Genomic DNA, 20000 nt, shown 5'->3' on the forward strand with positions numbered 1-20000 from the left:
AGTTTTGGTTTTTTGACTTTAATAGTAGACAAAAATCCCGTGTAAGATTCTTTTATTTAACTCCAAGTAGTAGACAAAAATCCCGTGTATGAAGTTTTGGTTTTCTACTTTAATAGTAGACAAAAATCCCGTGTATGAAGTTTTGGTTTTCTACTTTAATAGTAGACAAAAATCCCGTGTATGAAGTTTTGGTTTTCTACTTTAATAGTAGACAAAAATCCCGTGTATGAAGTTTTGGTTTTCTACTTTAATAGTAGACAAAAATCCCGTGTATGAAGTTTTGGTTTTCTACTTTAATAGTAGACAAAAATCCCATGTAAGATTTTTTTTTGAATCCAAGTAGTAGACAGAAATCCCGTGTATGAAGGTTTTTTGTTTTTGTGTGTTTTTGAGTTTCGTAGTAGTGTGTGTGTGTGCTCAATATAGAGGTGGACCAGGTCTCGGGGTCGTGACACCAACGCCTTCCCTCCCTCCTTCCCTCACCCCTGCATTATTGGTCGACGTGGTTTGTCGGAGAAGGAGGACACGCCAGCCACCAGGACGCACCACGGATTATTTAGTGGAGTAGCCCGGAGCACCACCTGCACCCATGGTTGTGGCCTTGTAGCCCGGAGCACCACCTGCACCCATGGTTGTGGTCTTGTAGCCAGAGCACCACCTGCACCCATGGTTGTGGCCTTGTAGCCCGGAGCACCACCTGCACCCATGGTTGTGGCCTTGTAGCCCGGAGCACCACCTGCACCCATGGTTGTGGCCTTGTAGCCGGAGCACCACCTGCACCCATGGTTGTGGCCTTGTAGCCGGAGCACCACCTGCACCCATGGTTGTGGCCTTGTAGCCGGAGCACCACCTGCACCCATGGTTGTGGCCTTGTAGCCGGAGCACCACCAGCACCCATGGTGTAGCCTTGTAGCCCGGAGCACCACCTGCACCCATGGTGTGGCCTTGTAGCCCGGAGCACCACCTGCACCCATGGTTGTGGCCTTGTAGCCCGGAGCACCACCTGCACCCATGGTTGTGGCCTTGTAGCCGGAGCACCACCTGCACCCATGGTTGTGGCCTTGTAGCCGGAGCACCACCTGCACCCATGGTGTGGCCTTGGGGGATCGTCGCTACCACCACCACCACCTGCACCCATGGTGTGGCCTTGGGGTCGTCGCTACCACCACCACCTGCACCCATGGTGTGGCCTTGGGGTCGTCGCTACCACCACCACCACCACCTGCACCCATGGTGTGGCCTTGGGGGGTCGTCGCTACCACCACCACCTGCACCCATGGTGTGGCCTTGGGGGGTCGTCCCAGCCACCACCTGCCTACAGCGTTCCCTTTAAGACGTGTGGCGAGGTCTGCCGGCTGACGAAGGGGTGGCAACACGGGTCCTCTTGCAGGGGGGGGGACGAAGGGCAGTAGAGGGAGGGTAGGGAGAAGGGTTAGTGGTAGAGTGGACGGAGGGAGGATCTTGGTGGCGCTGCGGAGGGAAGAGTGGGAAGCAAGACGTACAGGAGGGCAGCAGTGGAGTGAGGGAGGGTCAGGTAAGAGAGGAGGGTAGCGATGGTGTGAGGGAGGGTCAGGCCGTTGTTAGGAAGGGAGGGTAGCGGCGGAGTGAGGGAGGGTCAGGCCGTTGGTAGGAAGGGAGGGTAGCGGCGGATTGAGGGAGGGTCAGGCCGTTGGTAGGAAGGGAGGGTAGCGGTGGAGTGAGGGAGAGTCAGGCCGTTGTTAGGGAGGGAGGGTAGCGGTGGAGTGAGGGAGTGTCAGGCCGTTGTTAGGAAGGGAGGGTAGCGGTGGAGTGAGGGAGGGTCAGGCCTTTGGAAGGAAGGGAGGGTAGCGTGGAGTGAGGGAGTGTCAGGTCGTTGTTAGGAAGGGAGGGTAGCGGTGGAGTGAGGGAGTGTCAGGTCGTTGTTAGGAAGGGAGGGTAGCGATGGTGTGAGGGAGGGTCAGGCCGTTGGAAGGAAGGGAGGGTAGCGGCGGAGTGAGGGAGTGTCAGGTCGTTGTTAGGAAGGGAGGGTAACGGTGGAGTGAGGGAGTGTCAGGCCGTTGTTAGGAGGGTAACGGCGGAGTGAGGAAGGGTGAGGTAGTTATTATTAAGAAGGAAGGCTTGTGGTGGAGAAAGGGAGGGTCAGCAGGAAGCCAGGGTTGTGCTGGAGGGAGTCTGGATCCAGCAGTGGTGAAGGGAGGCAGGTGGAGGGAGTGTGTCAGGCAAGTGGTGGAGGGTAATACTAGGAGGGGGGAAGGGAGAAGTTGATGTACTGTGTTGCGAGCTACGGCAAGAGAGGAGATACAAAGGTACATAGAGAGAGAGAGAGAGAGAGAGAGAGAGAGAGAGAGAGAGAGAGAGAGAGAGAGAGAGAGAGAGAGAGCTTGTTCATTAGGGGCCCAAGACTTCAATATCTTGTCAGCTCTCTCTCTCTCTCTCTCTCTCTCTCTCTCTCTCTCTCTCTCTCTCTCTCTCTCTCTCTCTCTCGGATTTCACCTCAAGAACTGTAGTTCCCATATTCGTCGTCTGACTTATTTTGTTAACAATAAATAGGGAGTAGGTGGGGGGCCAGCTGGTGGGTGAGTGAGTCAGATGTATTTGTGGTAGAGGGAGGGTTGGATGAGGGAGGACCTGGCTGTAGGTGAGGGCCAGCTGGTGGGTGAGTGAGTTAGGTGCACTGGTGGTAGAGGGAGGGTTGGATGAGGGAGGACCTGGCAGGCAGCTGGTGGGTGAGTGAGTCAGGTGCACTGGTGGTAGAGGGAGGGTTGGATGAGGGAGGACCTGGCAGGCAGCTGGTGGGTGAGCGAGTCAGGTGCACTGGTGGTAGAGGGAGGGTTGGATGAGGGAGGACCTGGCAGGCAGCTGGTGGGTGAGTGAGTCAGGTGTACTGGTGGTAGAGGGAGGGTTGGATGAGGGAGGACCTGGCAGGCAGCTGGTGGGTGAGTGAGTCAGGTGCACTGGTGGTAGAGGGAGGGTTGGATGAGGGAGGACCTGGCAGGCAGCTGGTGGGTGAGCGAGTCAGGTGCACTGGTGGTAGAGGGAGGGTTGGATGAGGGAGGACCTGGCAGTAGGTCGGGCCCACAGAGGGAGAGTCACGCGACGTGAGCCAGTCAGTACTCAACATGGCTGGCGAGCAGGCTTCACCCACCCACCCACCCACCGTGTTGTTACGCTTCGTGTTTCGTTAGCTCGGTTTTTGCGTATTGGTTCGTGTCTCGTCGTGGTCCTTGAACGTGTGCGCGGGGGGTTTAGATCAATCCCCAAAACCCCCACACAGCTGGGTCTGGGACCTTACCTTACACCTTACAGTGGGTTAGAAGGTCATGTACCCCCACCCCCACACAGCTGGGTCTGGGACTTTACCTTACGTTTACCTTACAGTGGGTTAGAACACCATGTGTGCCCCCTCCCCCACAACTGGGTCTGGGACCTTACCTTACAACTTACAGTGGGTTAGAACACCATATGTACCCCCTCCTCCACAGCTGGGTCTTGGACCTTACCTTACGTTTACCTTACAGGGGCACAGTCTACCACCACCACCAATCATGGTGGTATGTGGTGATGTGTGTGTGTGTGTGTGTGTGGTGGTAGTGTGAGGTGTTAGTGGTGGTATATGTGAGGAAGTGGTATGTTTGTGTGTGGTGGTATGTGTGTGTGTGTGTGTGTGTGTGTGTGTGTGTGTGTATGGTGTTAGTGTGAGGTGGTGGTGGTAGGTTTGTGTGTGGTGGTGGTATGTTTGTGTATGGTGGTGGTGGTGGTGGTGTGTGTGTGTGGTGTTAGCGTGAGGTGTTAGTGGTGGTACGTGTGTGTGGTGGTGGTAGGTTTGTGTGTGTGGTGGTGGTGGTAGGTTTGTGTGTGTGGTGGTGGTGGTAGGTTTGTGTGTGTGGTGGTGGTGGTGGTAGGTTTGTGTGTGTGTGGTGGTGGTGGTAGGTTTGTGTGTGTGGTGGTGGTGGTAGGTTTGTGTGTGTGTAGTGGTGGTAGGTTTGTGTGTGTGGTGGTGGTGGTAGGTTTGTGTGTGGTGGTAGGTTTGTGTGTGTGGTGGTGGTGGTAGGTTTGTGTGTGTGTAGTGGTGGTAGGTTTGTGTGTGGTGGTGGTGGTGGTAGGTTTGTGTGTGGTGGTGGGATGTGTGTGTGGTGGTGGTAGGTTTGTGTGTGTGGTGGTGGTGGTAGGTTTGTGTGTGTGGTGGTGGTGGTAGGTTTGTGTGTGTGGTGGTGGTAGGTTTGTGTGTGTGGTGGTGGTGGTAGGTTTGTGTGTGTGGTGGTGGGATGTGTGTGTGTAGTGGTGGTAGGTTTGTGTGTGTGGTGCTGGTGGTGTGTATATGCGCCAGTTGTGTCAGGCGCGGGGTTGGGGAGGCCACCCATCCACCGGGATGGGATTATCAATACTGGAAATTATCATAATGTCGACGGTGATTAGTCATGTATGATAATTACATGACTCTGGCTATTGATGAGGTACCTCGCTGGCATGGCGGTAGTGACGATGGGTTTTAACGCTGTTATGGCAACGATGATTTTTTGTTTTTGTTTTGGATATGGTTGGAGGCTCTAGTCACGGACTGTAGTCCACATCAAGGCCCCGGACTTCATTGAAGTATAGAGAGGTTAATGAAAGGGAAACAGACAGGGGAAAGTATTTACGAATGTTAGAGGAAGTGAAAAACGTGGCATTTAAAAAGTGCCAAGTCGTAGGTAAGTGGGAAAAGACAGACATGAAGGGGGTAAAAGAGTTCCAAAGCTTTGTGGTGTAAGGAAAGAAACAGTTATCAAAACGGCCCACCTTTTTGAGTTGCCAACGGTCGCAATTTGGTTTGTACTCTTGGCGTTATTCATTCCAGCTTGCGTGTTACTCATGGATGGTCTGGGCAGTTTAATATTGCAAACAGTGCGGACTTTTGAGACGTCTTATGGTTTAGAAATATAGTCATTGTTTGGGCGTGGTAAGAAAAAGAAAAGAAAAAAAAGTAGTTTTAAACTTTCATGATATTCTTCAGTAGTATTTAAGACATTCCGTACAACGATGTTGATAAATGAAATTACATACTTATACCGAAATTGAGATTTTTATGAGGTATGGTAGGAGAAAATGCAGCATTGCTTTAAAGAGGTCGGAAGAAGAATTAAACACCCTAGTCACCCTTAGTCGAGGGTGTCAAAGAAAACGGAAACTTTAGACGGGGTCTAGCTTCATAGACCAACCAGAAAAGAAAACGGAAAGGGGTAACTCGCCTCGCGGAGCTGACACCAACAGATATACCCTACATTAATCATAGGTGGGGAGGGGGCAGAACTGGGAATGGACGGAGGCTTATGTGCAGAAATGATGGTTCCAGGGACCCCTTGACCTCTACGATGCAAGCCTGTTATGATCGAGGAACTGGTAAGATCAGCCATGACCATGATATGGTGCTCGTATGCCCGTGATTGATGCTCTCTTTTTCGCTACAAGTAAATGAAAGCTTTTGTGCAATCGAATGCGATTGTTTGTGAAACTCCCTGACTCGGTTATGGTATGCGAACGCCTTTGAACGAACGCGTGGTTCCGCGCTGTTATGAGCGCTGGGCGTTCGGAAATGTACTATTGAGAACTCGAGGGTCATGTTCTATTGAGAACTCGAGGATCTTGTTCTATTGTGAACTCGAGGATCTTGTTCTATTGTGAACTCGAGGATCTTGTTCTATTGAGAACTCGAGGGTCATGTTCTATTGTGAACTCGAGGGTCTTGTTCTATTGAGAACTCGAGGGTCATGTTCTATTGTGAACTCGAGGATCTTGTTCTATTGAGAACTCGAGGATCTTGTTCTATTGAGAACTCGAGGGTCTTGTTCTATTGAGAACTCGAGGGTCTTGTTCTATTGAGAACTCGAGGGTCATGTTCTATTGAGAACTCGAGGGTCATGTTCTATTGAGAACTCGAGGGTCTTGTTCTATTGAGAACTCGAGGGTCTTGTTCTATTGAGAACTCGAGGGTCTTGTTCTATTGAGAACTCGAGGGTCTTGTTCTATTGAGAACTCGAGGATCTTGTTCTATTGAGAACTCGAGGATCTTGTTCTATTGAGAACTCGAGGGTCTTGTTCTATTGAGAACTCGAGGGTCTTGTTCTATTGAGAACTCGAGGGTCTTGTTCTATTGAGAACTCGAGGGTCTTGTTCTATTGTGAACTCGAGGGTCTTGTTCTATTGAGAACTCGAGTATCTTGTTCTATTGAGAACTCGAGGATCTTGTTCTATTGAGAACTCGAGGGTCTTGTTCTATTGAGAACTCGAGGGTCATGTTCTATTGAGAACTCGAGGATCTTGTTCTATTGAGAACTCGAGGGTCTTGTTCTATTGAGAACTCGAGGGTCATGTTCTATTGAGAACTCGAGGGTCATGTTCTATTGAGAACTCGAGGGTCATGTTCTATTGAGAACTCGAGGGTCTTGTTCTATTGAGAACTCGAGGGTCTTGTTCTATTGAGAACTCGAGGATATTGTTCTATTGAGAACTCGAGGGTCTTGTTCTATTGAGAACTCGAGGGTCATGTTCTATTGAGAACTCGAGGGCCTTGTTCTATTGAGAACTCGAGGGTCATGTTCTATTGAGAACTCGAGGGTCATGTTCTATTGAGAACTCGAGGGCCTTGTTCTATTGAGAACTCGAGGGTCATGTTCTATTGAGAACTCAAGGGTCATGTTCTATTGAGAACTCGAGGGCCTTGTTCTATTGAGAGAAGAACCTGATGAGACAAGTGAAGGCCAAAAGGAACGAGTGATAATTATGCCGTCATGTTTCATAGCGTGAGGAGATTATATTAATAAGAAAGGAATAATGCTTTGGTGTGATGGGGTGTTTTGATGGCGTGGTGTCGTTGTAAAGAAATTGTTGATCATTGGGCTATTTCTGGGGCGTTGTCAGTGTGAAATGTTGGCAAAGCCTTGGTTGAAGAAGTAGGTACACAAGAGTGCCTGTGTGAGACGACGAAAGAAATTACAGTGTTGGAGGCGAGTCGGGGGGCAGGAAGGAGGAGGTGGTCATTGTTGGGCCAAACGAAAGGTCATCTTCTCCGTTCTTTCTCAAGGTGTGTTACACTGTTGACAGTGACTGCTCTTTGCAGTGAACACGTCTCTCTCATGGTGCGTGACACTGCTGACACTGGCTGCCGTTGGCAGTGAAGGCATTTCTCCATAATGGCAACCAATTATTAACACCTACTACTTTGATGATTAGTCGAAGGCTCGACTCCTGTTGGTGTAGACAAGACGAAGTGTCTGTATGTACATGGTCCACCTGGTGGTGTGGGGAGCGATGTCGGTAGATACAGCGGTAGTTAGGTAGTTAAGGTGCAGGTGTAAGGAGTGAACGCACGCCTTTTCGGTAGATGCGTTAGTAGATGTGTAGTGAAGATACGGGTGTAAGGAGTGGACGCTTGCGTTTTCGGTAGATACATTGGTAGATGTGTAGTTTCGTTGCGGGTGTAAGGATTGGACGCACGCGTTGTCGGTAGATACAACGGTAGATGTGTAGTTAAGATACGCGTGTAAGGAGTGGACGCACGCGTTGTCGGTAGATACAACGGTAGATGTGTAGTTAAGATACGCGTGTAAGGAGTGGACGCACGCGTTGTCCGTAGATACAACGGTAGATGTGTAGTTAAGATACGCGTGTAAGGAGTGGACTCGCGCGTTCCGTAGTGAAGGTAGAAGTGGCCGTACCGTAGACTGAATCAGAGGTAGGGGGCTGGAATTTGCGTGAGGTATTCCTCTACGTTTGCCTACACTTCTACTTGCTGGTTGTTTGGGCTGTAGACCTGTGTCAGCTGTCAAGGGTCGTAATCAAGGCCGTCAACGTAAAATTGCATACCCAGCTTGAAAGATGTTTTAAACCTTCTTTCACGCGTCAAAGATAGATAGTTCCAAGACCACATACACTCCCACCGTGTCTTGGACAATCGCATGTTTACCAAATGGCGTCCTAGCTTCGTCTCTTCGATGTATATCAACTGACTATTATATTTCTGTCTCTCGTGTCTCCCCTGATGATGTGATTATGACACGAAAGTGCACTTAGGATCTTATCGTGTTTCATTCACCCCGTGGACTCGTAGGAATATCTTATATATTATATAAGGTAACGTTGGGAATTGTACTATCACAGCTTTATGACTGGCTGCTTACAAAGATAATGGCCATCCTTTTTCTTTTTTTTACCTTGCTTTGTTGGTGAGCATATTTATAAATGTATTAGTCTGGGCGATCAGCTTCCTCGTCTCCCGAAGCAATAGAATGGATGAAGGTAATATGGAAGTCATGAGAAGACAGGTGGGGTGGGTGGCGGCAACCGTTCGTACGAGCTTAAACTTGCAGGATGTCTTTGAATATTCATGGGTCATCTTAACCCCGTTCGCGTAGGATGCATAACTGAAAAGGTTGATTCTACACCCCCCCCCCCCCCCCCATCTCTCTCTCTCTCTCTCTCTCTCTCTCTCTCTCTCTCTCTCTCTCTCTCTCTCTCTCTCTCTCTCTCTCTCTCGGCCCTGGCACCCCAGTCGTTCTCGTTGGACACCAGCTGGGTAGGTGGACCTGGTGGAACCAGCTGGGTTGGTTGATTTGGTACCTGCTGGGTAGGTTGACTTGGTGGTACCAGCTGGGTAAGTTGACCTGGTGGTACCAGCTGGGTAGGTCGACCTGACACCAGCTTGGAAGGCGGATGAGTACAGAGGAGGGATGAGTAGCTGAGTTGGGTGGGTAGAGGGTGTGTGTGTGTGTGTGTGTGTGTGTGTGTGTGTGTGTGTGTGTGTGTGTGTGTGTGCCAAGGCGGTCGTGAGCGTCACTGATCACATGAAATTAGTTTGTTTTTATTTGTTACTGTTTTCAGTTGTGTAAATGTTTTTTTTTCTTTCATACACACGTACGTACTTGCTTTTCCTTCATTCTTGTTTTCCGTTTCCCCTCGCTAGCCTCACTGACTCACATGTACTCGCTTGTGTAATGCACCGAAATTGGAACTTCCTGTCCACATTCAGGGCCTCAACTGGCCTTTCCGTCGTGTTCGCTTCTTATGCCCTGGTTCCGTCCAGGTAGACAGTCGTACGTCGACCCCTGTATACCCAGGGGCGACGAAAGTCACCTGTAATCCCATCCGCTCTAGCCGGTTTGCCACACTTCATCGTACGCAAGGCTTTCAACTCTTCTTCTCGTTGCACCAAATCACTTGCCTTGTCTCTCTCACCTCGCATCCCTCTTGTGAGCAAAATACCCCACATCTGCTACCTTACCAGAGAGCACATTCAACAGTCCCTCAACATACATACTCCATCTTCATCTGTGGCTCTTACCATTTGTTCTCTTATTCTCATACTTTTTTGCCTCTTTCTCAATACATTTTCTTATTCTTTTTGAAGCTTGTTGATGCTTCAGAGAGGCCATCCCGTCCCTGCTACTGAGGTTATCGCAGCCTAGGTGCTGCAGTTGTGGACTGGGGGAGGGGGGAGTCGTGGAGTTGTGTGATAACGGTAATGTTTGTATAGGTAGGGAAACACCTCTGTAATTTGACATGTTAACTTGTGAGGTTTGGAAATGAATCTTTTTCTTGCCAATTTGACCTTTTTTTATGGTCTACGTAAGAGTTGTTGTCACTATGCCCTTCCATCATGAGACCAGGGAAGAAGGTCAGGTTGTGAGGGAACCGAGTAGGCTGGCTAGTGAGGACACAGGCTTGACGCCACGATGATGATGTAACACTTCGTAAACATCCTACAGAGGAGGACCCGGCGCTACTGGGCAGCGAGGCAAGACGCATTCAACTTGGTATAGGAGCCCGTTGTGATTGATATAGGAGGCCATTGTGATTGATATAGGCCATTGATTGATAGGAGGCCATTGTGATGGATATAAGAGGCCGTTGTGATTGATATAGATGGCCATTGATTGATAGGAGGCCATTGATAATAGGAGGCCATTGATATAAGAGGCTATTGATTGATATAAGAGGCCATTGTGATTGATATAAGAGGCCGTTGTGATTGATATAGATGGCCATTGATTGATAGGAGGCCATTGTGATTGATATAGGAGGCCATTGTGATTATTATGAGACTATTGTGATTGATATAAGAGGCCATTGATAATAGGAGGCCATTGATATAAGAGGCCATTGTGATTGATATAAAAGGCCATTGGTTGATACAAGACGCCATTTTGATTCATGTAGGAGGCCATTGATTGGTATAGGAGGCCATTGATTGATGTAGTAGGCCATTGTGATTGATATAGTAGGCCATTGTGATTGATATAGTAGGCCATTGTGATTGATATAAGAGGCCACTGTGATCATAATACAAGTGGCCACTACATTTACACTTGGAGAAAATGTTGGTGTTCAGTGTTCCTCTCTTTCTCTTTGAACATTTTTTTTCCAATGTGTGGCAGAAATTAGTTCAGGTATTGAAGGGTGTGTGTTGGTTTGGGTCAGACCCTTGCTTGGTTCGTGCCTGTGTTGGTAGCTTAAAAAAAATGGTGTCTTTTTCCAATGGACGTAGATATAGGAAGTGTCATGTTCAAGAGAGTGTCTTAGAAAGTGTCTCGTACCCTTGTGAAGTGTCACCTGGAAGAGGACATGGCCCCAGAAAGTGCCATCTGGAAGGGACATGACCTGAGAAAGTGCCATCTGGAAGGGACATGACCTGAGAAAGTGTCACCTGGAAAGGAATATCGTCTGAGAGTTTACCTGTAAGGGGAAAATAACCTCGGAAAGTGTCAGGGGAAATGGCCCTAGTAAGTCACACCTGTAAGGAGAAATAGCCCCAAAAGTATCAGCTGTAAGGGGAAATAGCCCCAGAAAGTGTCACCTGTTAGGGGAAATAGCCTCAGAAAGTGTCACTTGTTGGTAGAAATGGCCTCAGAAAGTGTCACCTGTAGGGGGAAATAGCCTCAGAAAGTGTCACCTGTAGGGGGAAATAGCCTCAGAAAGTGTCACTTGTTGGTAGAAATGGCCTCAGAAAGTGTCACCTGTAGGGGGAAATGGCCTCAGAAAGTGTCACTTGTAGGGAGAAATAACCTCAGAAAGTGTCACTTGTTGGTAGAAATGGCCTCAGAAAGTGTCACCTGTAGGGGGAAATGGCCTCAGAAAGTGTCACTTGTAGGGAGAAATAACCTCAGAAAGTGTCACCTGTTGGGGGAAACAGCCTCAGAAAGTGTCACCTGTAGGGGGAAATAGCCTCAGAAAGTGTCACCTGTAGGGGGAAATAGCCTCGGAAAGTGTCACCTGTGAGACAAGGACACTTTCACACGGTGTGGAACCCGTCCCAGGGAGGCCATGAGCACGTCTCTTAAATCTTCCTTATCTTGAGTGGGAAGCGAAGGGTCAGCTTCCAGAAGGTGAACTGGGCGTAGTTACGTAGGGGTAAGGTGAACTGGGCGTAGTTACGTAGGGGTAAGGTGAACTGGGCGTAGTGTAGGGGTAAGGTGAACTGGGCGTAGTGTAGGGGTAAGGTGAACTGGGCGTAGTGTAGGGGGTAAGGTGAACTGGGCGTAGTTACGTAGGGGTAAGGTGAACTGGGCGTAGTGTAGGGGTAAGGTGAACTGGGCGTAGTGTAGGGGTAAGGTGAACTGGGCGTAGTTACGTAGGGGTAAGGTGAACTGGGCGTAGTTACGTAGGGGTAAGGTGAACTGGGCGTAGTTACGTAGGGGTAAGGTGAACTGGGCGTAGTTACGTAGGGGTAAGGTGAACTGGGCGTAGTTACGTAGGGGTAAGGTGAACTGGGCGTAGTTACGTAGGGGTAAGGTGAACTGGGCGTAGTTACGTAGGGGTAAGGTGAACTGGGCGTAGTTACGTAGGGGTAAGGTGATCTGGGCGTAGTTACGTAGGGGTAAGGTGAACTGGGCGTAGTTACGTAGGGGTAAGGTGAACTGGGCGTAGTTACGTAGGGGTAAGGTGAACTGGGCGTAGTTACGTAGGGGTAAGGTGAACTGGGCGTAGTTACGTAGGGGTAAGGTGAACTGGGCGTAGTTACGTAGGGGTAAGGTGAACTGGGCGTAGTTACGTAGGGGTAAGGTGAACTGGGCGTAGTTACGTAGGGGTAAGGTGAACTGGGGGTAGTGGTAGGGTAAGGTGAACTGGGCGTAGTGGTAGGGTAAGGTGAACTGGACGTAGTGTAGGGGGTAAGGTGAACGGGCGTAGTGGTAGGGTAAGGTGAACTGGGCGTAGTGGTAGGGTAAGGTGAACTGGGCGTAGTGTAGGGGTAAGGTGAACGGGGCGTAGTGTATGGGATAAGGTGAACTGGCGCAGTGTATGGGGTCAGGTGAACTGGGGTATTGTATGGGGTAGTGTATGGGTAAGGTGAACTGGGCCGAGTCTAGGGGGTAAGGTGAACTGGGATAATATAGGGGATAAGGTGAACTGGGGTAATCTAGGGAATAAGTTGAGCTGGAGTAATACAGGGGATTAGATGAGCTGGAGTAATGTAAGGAGTAAGGTGAACTGGGATAATGTAAGGGGTAAGGTGAACTGGGGTGGTGTAGGGGATGAGATGAACTGGGAATACCGTTGGTGTTGAAATGAATTGGGTTATTGTTACAGAGTAAGGTGAACTGGGCATAAGGTTGGGGTAAGGTGAACGTTACTAAGAGTTAGTAAGGTGAACTTGGAAGCAGTGTTAAGGGGTAAGGTGAACTAAGGGGTAGTTTTAAGGGGTAAGGTGAACTAGGAGTGTGCAGGAGGTAAGGTAAACTAAGGGGTAGTTTACTGAAGGTGCAGTGGGGGGTACTATCAAAGTTGAACTGGGGGGGTGTCGTAGTGGGTGAGATGAATTATGAGAAGTGTAAGAAGAGAGGCGAAATGTATGTCAAAATATGCTAATGCATACAATTTCCCTACACGGTTTGCATGAGGATGACCCAAGTCGTTGTTTTCTAAGATGGAGGCAGGTGTAGATGCTGTAGAATTGACCAAAGACATTCTTAAGGCTTGCAGGGTCTCATCACTATATATATATATATATATATATATATATATATATATATATATATATATATATATATATATATATATATATACGGTCGGGTATACTGTACGACTATGATGTTTTCTTAAAGATTAACTGTAGCACACTTGATGAAATGAAATTATCATTATTATTAGTATTATCATTTATTATTATTATTTGACTGGGTTAATGACCATGCCATACAAGGGATGGGTACTGAACGGGAATAAGTCAGGTCTGGGTCACGGGAACAGCCTTGTAACAAGAAGAACCATAATGGTACACTGCTAGTGGGGTCCCGGATATTGTGTTGTGTTGTATGTGTGTGTGTGTTTCACCATTTAGTCACCAGTTATGGTTTTCCCCATTTTCTGTTCCTCACTTGGAATGGGTCAAGTAGTCTCGACCCCCCAAAAAAATATTTTCAAATTGACAATGGTATTTTGATCCACTGTCGGTCGGACAGTGTCCCCGCGGGAAGTTGATGGATGAACGCAAAAATTGATCGCGAGAAAGAAATTCTGATGCGTTTATATCGCAGGGTCGCAAGCAGGCAAATCTCTAAGATAGTTTAAACTGGCGATTGAAATCGTCGACTGTCTAACTCAGTAGTGGTGGTGGTGAAGGCCAATTTTGGCGATGAATCGCTTCGACTGGGGCGGAAAGAAGTCTTTGTGAAAATATATACTACATGTAGAATCATTGTACATAAAATAATTACATAATTACATATAAACTACTAATTTAAACGTTAAATGATTACATATAAACTCTACAGTTTAAACGCCGCAGTGCAGTAATGAGAGTACGTATTTTATTTATACATACGAGTGTGAATAACTATATCTTTTATTTAATAACTTTTTTCCTCCTTTCGAGTCTCGTGGAGGACAAGTGCGGACCATATGCATGGCCCGTGGGCCGCGTAGTGCACACCGCTGGCCCCAAAATGATTCTCAAAGTGTTTCCAGAATATAAAACTTGTGTTGGCAGAATATTGGCGGAGGGCAATGTGAAATTGAACCTGCCGGTACCATGTAGTCCGTGTTGGTATAACTGTTCTAAATCAAAACCTTCTCTTTCCAGGTGCAGCCCCAACCGGTATGTGCTCCAAATTTCAAGGTATATAAAAGTGGGGTTACTAACTAAACTAAAAAAATAAAAAGAATTTATATACATGTATATAAATGTTATTTATATAGGATGTGAGTCAAACTTATATAAGCTATGGATTTTAGTGGGTTCTCATCAATCATAGGTTATTAAACCCAGAATCCATAGACCATACAATGGAGGGAAACATATTTTTCACATTATGTCAAATTACGGTCGAGTGTACATCTCATTTTCTGGTCGGCCTGGCGTCAACTGGTTAGATAGATGTATGTTGGCGATAAGATGGCGGCGTGTGGCAACGCGCGTCACCTGACCCTCCCTGCCTGCCTGCCTGCCTGACGCACGAATACTTTGTTGGGCGAGCGGCGGCCATATTATTAAATATTTGCTCGTCGGCGAAATGTGCAATATTTTCAGGGTGATGGAAAGTGGTGGCGAAGTACCTGGCTGATTTATGGAATATATATATATATATATATATATATATATATATATATTTATATTTTATTTTATTTGCTTTGTCGCTGTCTCCCGCGTTAGCGAGGTAGCGCAAGGAAACAGACGAAAGAATGGCCCAACCCACCCACATACACATGTATATACATACACGTCCACACACAGCACATATACATACCTATACATCTCAATGTGTACATATATATACACACAGACATATACATATATATAATACCCATGTACATAATTCATACTGTCTGCCTTTATTCATTCCCATCGCCACCTCGCCACACATGGAATGACAACCCCCTCCTCCCTCATGTGTGCGAGGTAGCGCTAGGAAGAGACAACAAAGGCCCCATTCGTTCACAGTATCTAGCTGTCATGTAATTTTTTTTTTTTTTTTTTTGCTGGTGAAGTCTTTGGTATTATTTCTTCCAATGATTAGTGGTAAGTCCATTGTCCATGACAAAAATGGAACTTTATTATGTAAGAAATTATTATGTTCATTTTATTTTGTCTTCCTCAAACTAGAAATGGAATGGTTTGCCGGTTGGGATACAGGCAGAGAAATTTGATGGACGTTAAACGTGGGGGTATCCTTGCTGATGAAATGTTAAGAAACATCATACTAAGTGAAATAATATGAAATATGCTGTGAAATGATAAAAAAAAATCTAGTAATTATGTAAATTTGGAAGACACAGCTGACCATTTTTTTTTTCGTATGTTTTAAAAGCGTATGCGTAGATTAGAGACATGAATATGGAATGTGTTTGAAAGTCGGTAGTAAAGTATATGGCTAAAAGATACCACATGGAGACAATATGTGTTGAATGTGTATTCACAGAATGTAATCAATTGAAGTGGTATATTGAAAGTGGTATAATTGAGTGGTTATATTCAAAGTGATATATTGAAAGTGGTATATTGAAAGTGGTATATTGAAAGTGATATATTTGAAGTGGTATATAGAAAGTGATATATTTGAAGTGGTATATTGAAAGTGGTATATTAAAGTGGTGTATTGAAGTGATATATTCGAATGACATTCGCCCAGGGAATTGTAGCTGTTTAATTTGCCCACTTGATCGGGCAGTAATGGAATTGCGTTATATACCGTGCTTAAATTAAGGGCAGTAAATTAAAAATCGAAATGCTTTTTCAGTATCATTGGATGTGTCTTCGGTGGGAAGATATTGCAGCGAAATGTTAGAATTAACAAAGTGTTGATCATTTATTTTGGTTGATGTATGGTGCGGACTCTGGCTCAGTGACGTAACGTTTATCTGTTGCTGGCCAATAAATCTAACGAAGTGCATATATTTATATATACATGAACAACTCGCGTTTTCTTTGATGTAATACCGAGAGAAAACGTTGAGTGGGGAACTGAACCCGGACAGTAACAGTAGTGTGTGGAGGACTGCTGGCCCAAAGGAAAAATATAACAACGGGGACATTTTAGAGTAAAATGCAAATAGGATGTCTACATTCTGTTGTTACGATAGATATCCTGATAGATACGTGCGCATGTCTCAACTGAAAACTCGTGATAACATTATAAATGATTTATGGTGTATTAGGAATGTGATAATTCCTTAAGCTTGATTATTTGTGCGATAGCAGTGTATAAGACACAGGATAGCGATAACATGATAAATGATTTATGGTGTGTTAGGGATGTGATAATTCCGCCGGCGTATTTGTGCGTTAACAACGTATGGATACAGGATAGCGATGCGCATATAGGTTGCAGTACGGCCATTGTAAATACTAAGACCAGAGAATGACTGACAGCTTGGCTCGTAAGATGCTGGGAGATAGTCGAAAATGTCGGCAAAATTATATAGAATTCCTTATTTTGCCGACTGGGTTGATTTTTTGACGGTTTGGTTTGTCCTTTGAGTCCAAGGTGTGTGTAAGGGGGGGGGGGGGGGTCGATACACACACACACACACACCCGCTTTGAGATCTCCAGTGTACATATCTGTACTGTACAAAATAGGTAATTATGATAAATACATTCTTGCAATTATTTTAACCCTCTTAACCCCTCGAAAGAAGAAGAAATATAATGTGTGCCTGTTTAACTAATGATGTACACTAATGAATGATATAAGAATCTTAACGTATGTTTAACATATGTTTATGTTAACACTAACATATATGTTTATGCCGATATATTTTTTTTCTCAAAAGCCTATTAATTAATTTCATCGTACAATACTCCCTTGATTATAGCTGTCGGCTGTGTTGTGCGTTATCAAATATCAAATTTATATTCATTGAAAAATGATCGCCCGTATGATGATAAATTCACTGTAAATCTGTTCTGAGATTTTTTTTGCCTAATAAATTTAGTGATTTAGTGACCAATATTGAGTGGGTAGATTTTGAACTTCGAAGTGTGAGTACTCAAAAAGCGCACACACACGTTCTCCGGCACACAGTGTGCACGCAGTGTGTTCTCATGCATCACTCATGGTGAGTGAACTGTTTTTTCATCATTATTTTAACGAGTTGGTAATCTTTCTCTCTCTCTCTCTCTCTCTCTCTCTCTCTCTCTCTCTCTCTCTCTCTCTCTCTCTCTCTCTCTCTCTCTCTCTCTCTCTCTCTCCCCCCGACCATATACTGTGTATACAAGCGTGCATGATTCTGGGTGGGTTAGGTTGAGGTAGGCAAAGGTCGTATTATTATTATAATTAAGGTAACGGAGGGGTTAGGGTGGGCATTGGTTGGAGGTCTGGTAAAGTCGAGTAATTTGACTGTTTTAAATGCTTTTTTTTTTTTCGTAGACATCGACGTGTTTTTTTTTGTTTTTTTTTTGACCCCGATAGATTTGTTGGAATTAGTTATTTTCTACACCCTTTCCCTTTGCAGGAAAAGTTAGTAGAGCCAGTAATGCAATAGGGGGGGTGGGTTGGGGAGGGTGTGGACAAATGGTTGGTAAAATAACTTCTGAGTCACCGTTGCCGACAAGTCTGTAAAAAGAAAAAAAAAAGTCACTTCTAACTTTGAATTTAAGTTGAAGACTTTAAACACCAAGGCTTTAATTAGATGTAGTAAAATGCTTCATGTGTGTTGGTGGACAGAGTAAGAATATATTTCATTGTCCATTTTATATAAAGTAGCTCTGACCACTGAGCCAAACTTGCTACAATTATACATTAGTTGGTCTATATTTTTTGCATATTGATTAGCATGGGGACTTCATCCTTGTCTTGTCTCTCTCTCTTCATCATGATCGAGACGGTGGCAGTAAAGGGTGTGTGTGTGTGTTTTTGTGGGTAAGGTTGCTGTGGCAGTGGCTCGCCTTTGAGGAGACTCCACACGGTCTTGTGTGTAGAGCAGAGAAGGGGAATCTCTCTCTTGGCCCATCATTGAACTCCTCTGTAGGCGGGCGGCGCCTCTCCCTTGTCATCCCCCCTCATCTCTCTCTCTCTCTCTCTCTCTCTCTCTCTCTCTCTCTCTCTCTCTCTCTCTCTCTCTCTCTCTCTCTCTCGTGCGTGTTAGACATTCTCTATGTTGATGTCCCCCGCGCACCTTTTTTTTTTTTCTTTTTAAGGGGTTGGCGTGACCGTCTTGCTGTGGGTTCTTTTGACCAATGTTCACATCTGTTGTATGGACGAGGTTGAACAACACGTGAGACGAAGAGTTCCAGAAACGACTGTAAATTTGAAAATAGAATATATATATATATATATATATATATATATATATATATATATATATATATATATTTTTTTTTTTTTTTTTTTTTTTTTTCATACTATTCGCCATTTCCCGCGATAGCGAGGTAGCGTTAAGAACAGAGGACTGGGCCTTTGAGGGAATACCCTCACCTGGCCCCCTTCTCTGTTCCTTCTTTTGGAAAATTAAAATAAAAAAATGAGAGGGGAGGATTTCCAGCCCACCGCTCCCTTCCCTTTTAGTCGCCTTCTACGACACGCAGGGAATACGTGGGAAGTATTCTTTCTCCCCTATCCCCAGGGATAATATATATATATATATATATATATATATATATATATATATATATATATATATATATATATATATATATATTTACTATTCGCCATTTCCCGCGATAGCGAAGTAGCGTTAAGAACAGAGGACTGGGCCTTTGAGGGAATACCCTCACCTGGCCCCCTTCTCTGTTCCTCCTTTGGAAAATTGAAAAAAAAAATGAGAGGGGAGGATTTCCAGCCCCCCGCTCCCTCCCCTTTTAGTCGCCTTCTACAACACGCAGGGAATACGTGGGAAGTATTCTTTCTCCCCTATCCCCAGGGATATATATATATATATATATATATATATATATATATATATATATATATATATATATATATAATTATAGTATTACGTAAGGATTTGGCCAAGGAAGGGCATTTTTTTCCTACCCGGCGTCGAGCGCCATACTGACCACTGGGTTATTTCTAAGCCCCCGCGTGCGTAGACGGCGGTCCACCAAGTGTCTTACTGACAAGTCCCAGCTGCAGGGGGCGAGGGGAGGGGTGTGGCCCCGGGCCGGGGGATCGAACCCCGGACCTCGTTCGCATGCATGTACAAGCCATCACGCCCCAATCTTCTCCCTCCCATACATTCAGAACAGCACGAGATTTAACGGAATGGTTAGATAACACTGGAGATTTATGCTTGTGCATAACGGTGCCGGAAGTAGTATATTACGCAACATAACATGCGTAACGTCTTTTAGGATGACGTCATGGTTGCGTTCCTACTTGCGTCTCGGGCAGGTCTCGTTTAGGTTTGAACGTGGAAAGCGTTGGCAACGTTCATTATATATGCCCCTCATTATTTTTATATATAACTTTCATTTATTCCTCTCATGTGTTTGTGAGACATTTGAATCTCCAGTTGGTGTATTGGGGGAAATGCGTTGGGATATGAAGAGTGTCAAGTGAGTTGCAGAGCTTCGTACTAGTGGCCCTTGGTGTCGTACGTCTTCAAGACGACGTGTACCATCGCCTCCGCCTGGAGTTCGGGGGCTTACCCCCGGATGCAAAACGTGGATGTGACTGTGGTTAAAAAGAAAAAAAAAAGTAGATTCATAGGTAAGGAAGCGAAGGCTTTGACCTTCTTAGACGAGGTGGTGATTTTTTTCTTTTTTTGAGTGCAGTAGAAGCGTTTAGTTACCTGGTGGAGTCGCCGCTGGGAAACGCCAAGTTTTGTTGGCCCTCTGGCGTGCGAGGCGTTGGCCGCTGGTGCTGGGCGACGGGTATCTTCTCATCAGCCACGCCTGGCATCTATCTTACCCAGCCTTGTGTGACGCATACGTCGTCCTGCATTGCGGCCTGGCTTTTGCTGCGCGACGCGGGCGAGAGCCGCCGCTCTAAATCTGGTGGTGGAGGTTCCTTATTTGCCAAGTCGTGGAGGCAGGCAGTCAAGGGCGCTTGGAGGAGCGAGTCGGAGGAGAGGGGGGGGAAAGACAGACCTGACCTCCATCCTTGGACATTGAACG

The 20000-nt window shown here is 46.1% G+C and overlaps 1 protein-coding gene across 7 annotated transcripts in view; it reads left to right on the forward strand.

Annotated features, from left to right (window-relative positions):
- LOC139758701 (myeloid leukemia factor 2-like) overlaps positions 1–20000 on the forward strand; it is a 196247-nt gene that overhangs the window by 108360 nt on the left and 67887 nt on the right. For 5 of the 7 annotated variants that reach the window (XM_071680402.1, XM_071680411.1, XM_071680353.1 and 2 more), the window contains exon 3: positions 14030–14065. The exons of 1 other annotated variant lie outside the window; for it this stretch is intronic. In XM_071680402.1, the coding sequence (XP_071536503.1) occupies positions 14030–14065 (36 nt within the window). The remainder of the gene's footprint in view (positions 1–14029; positions 14066–20000) is intronic. One more of the 7 variants, XM_071680363.1, reaches the window with a different exon arrangement.

This window comes from Panulirus ornatus, chromosome 2 (assembly GCF_036320965.1).
Source record: "Panulirus ornatus isolate Po-2019 chromosome 2, ASM3632096v1, whole genome shotgun sequence".
Classification (NCBI taxonomy): domain Eukaryota; kingdom Metazoa; phylum Arthropoda; class Malacostraca; order Decapoda; family Palinuridae; genus Panulirus; species Panulirus ornatus.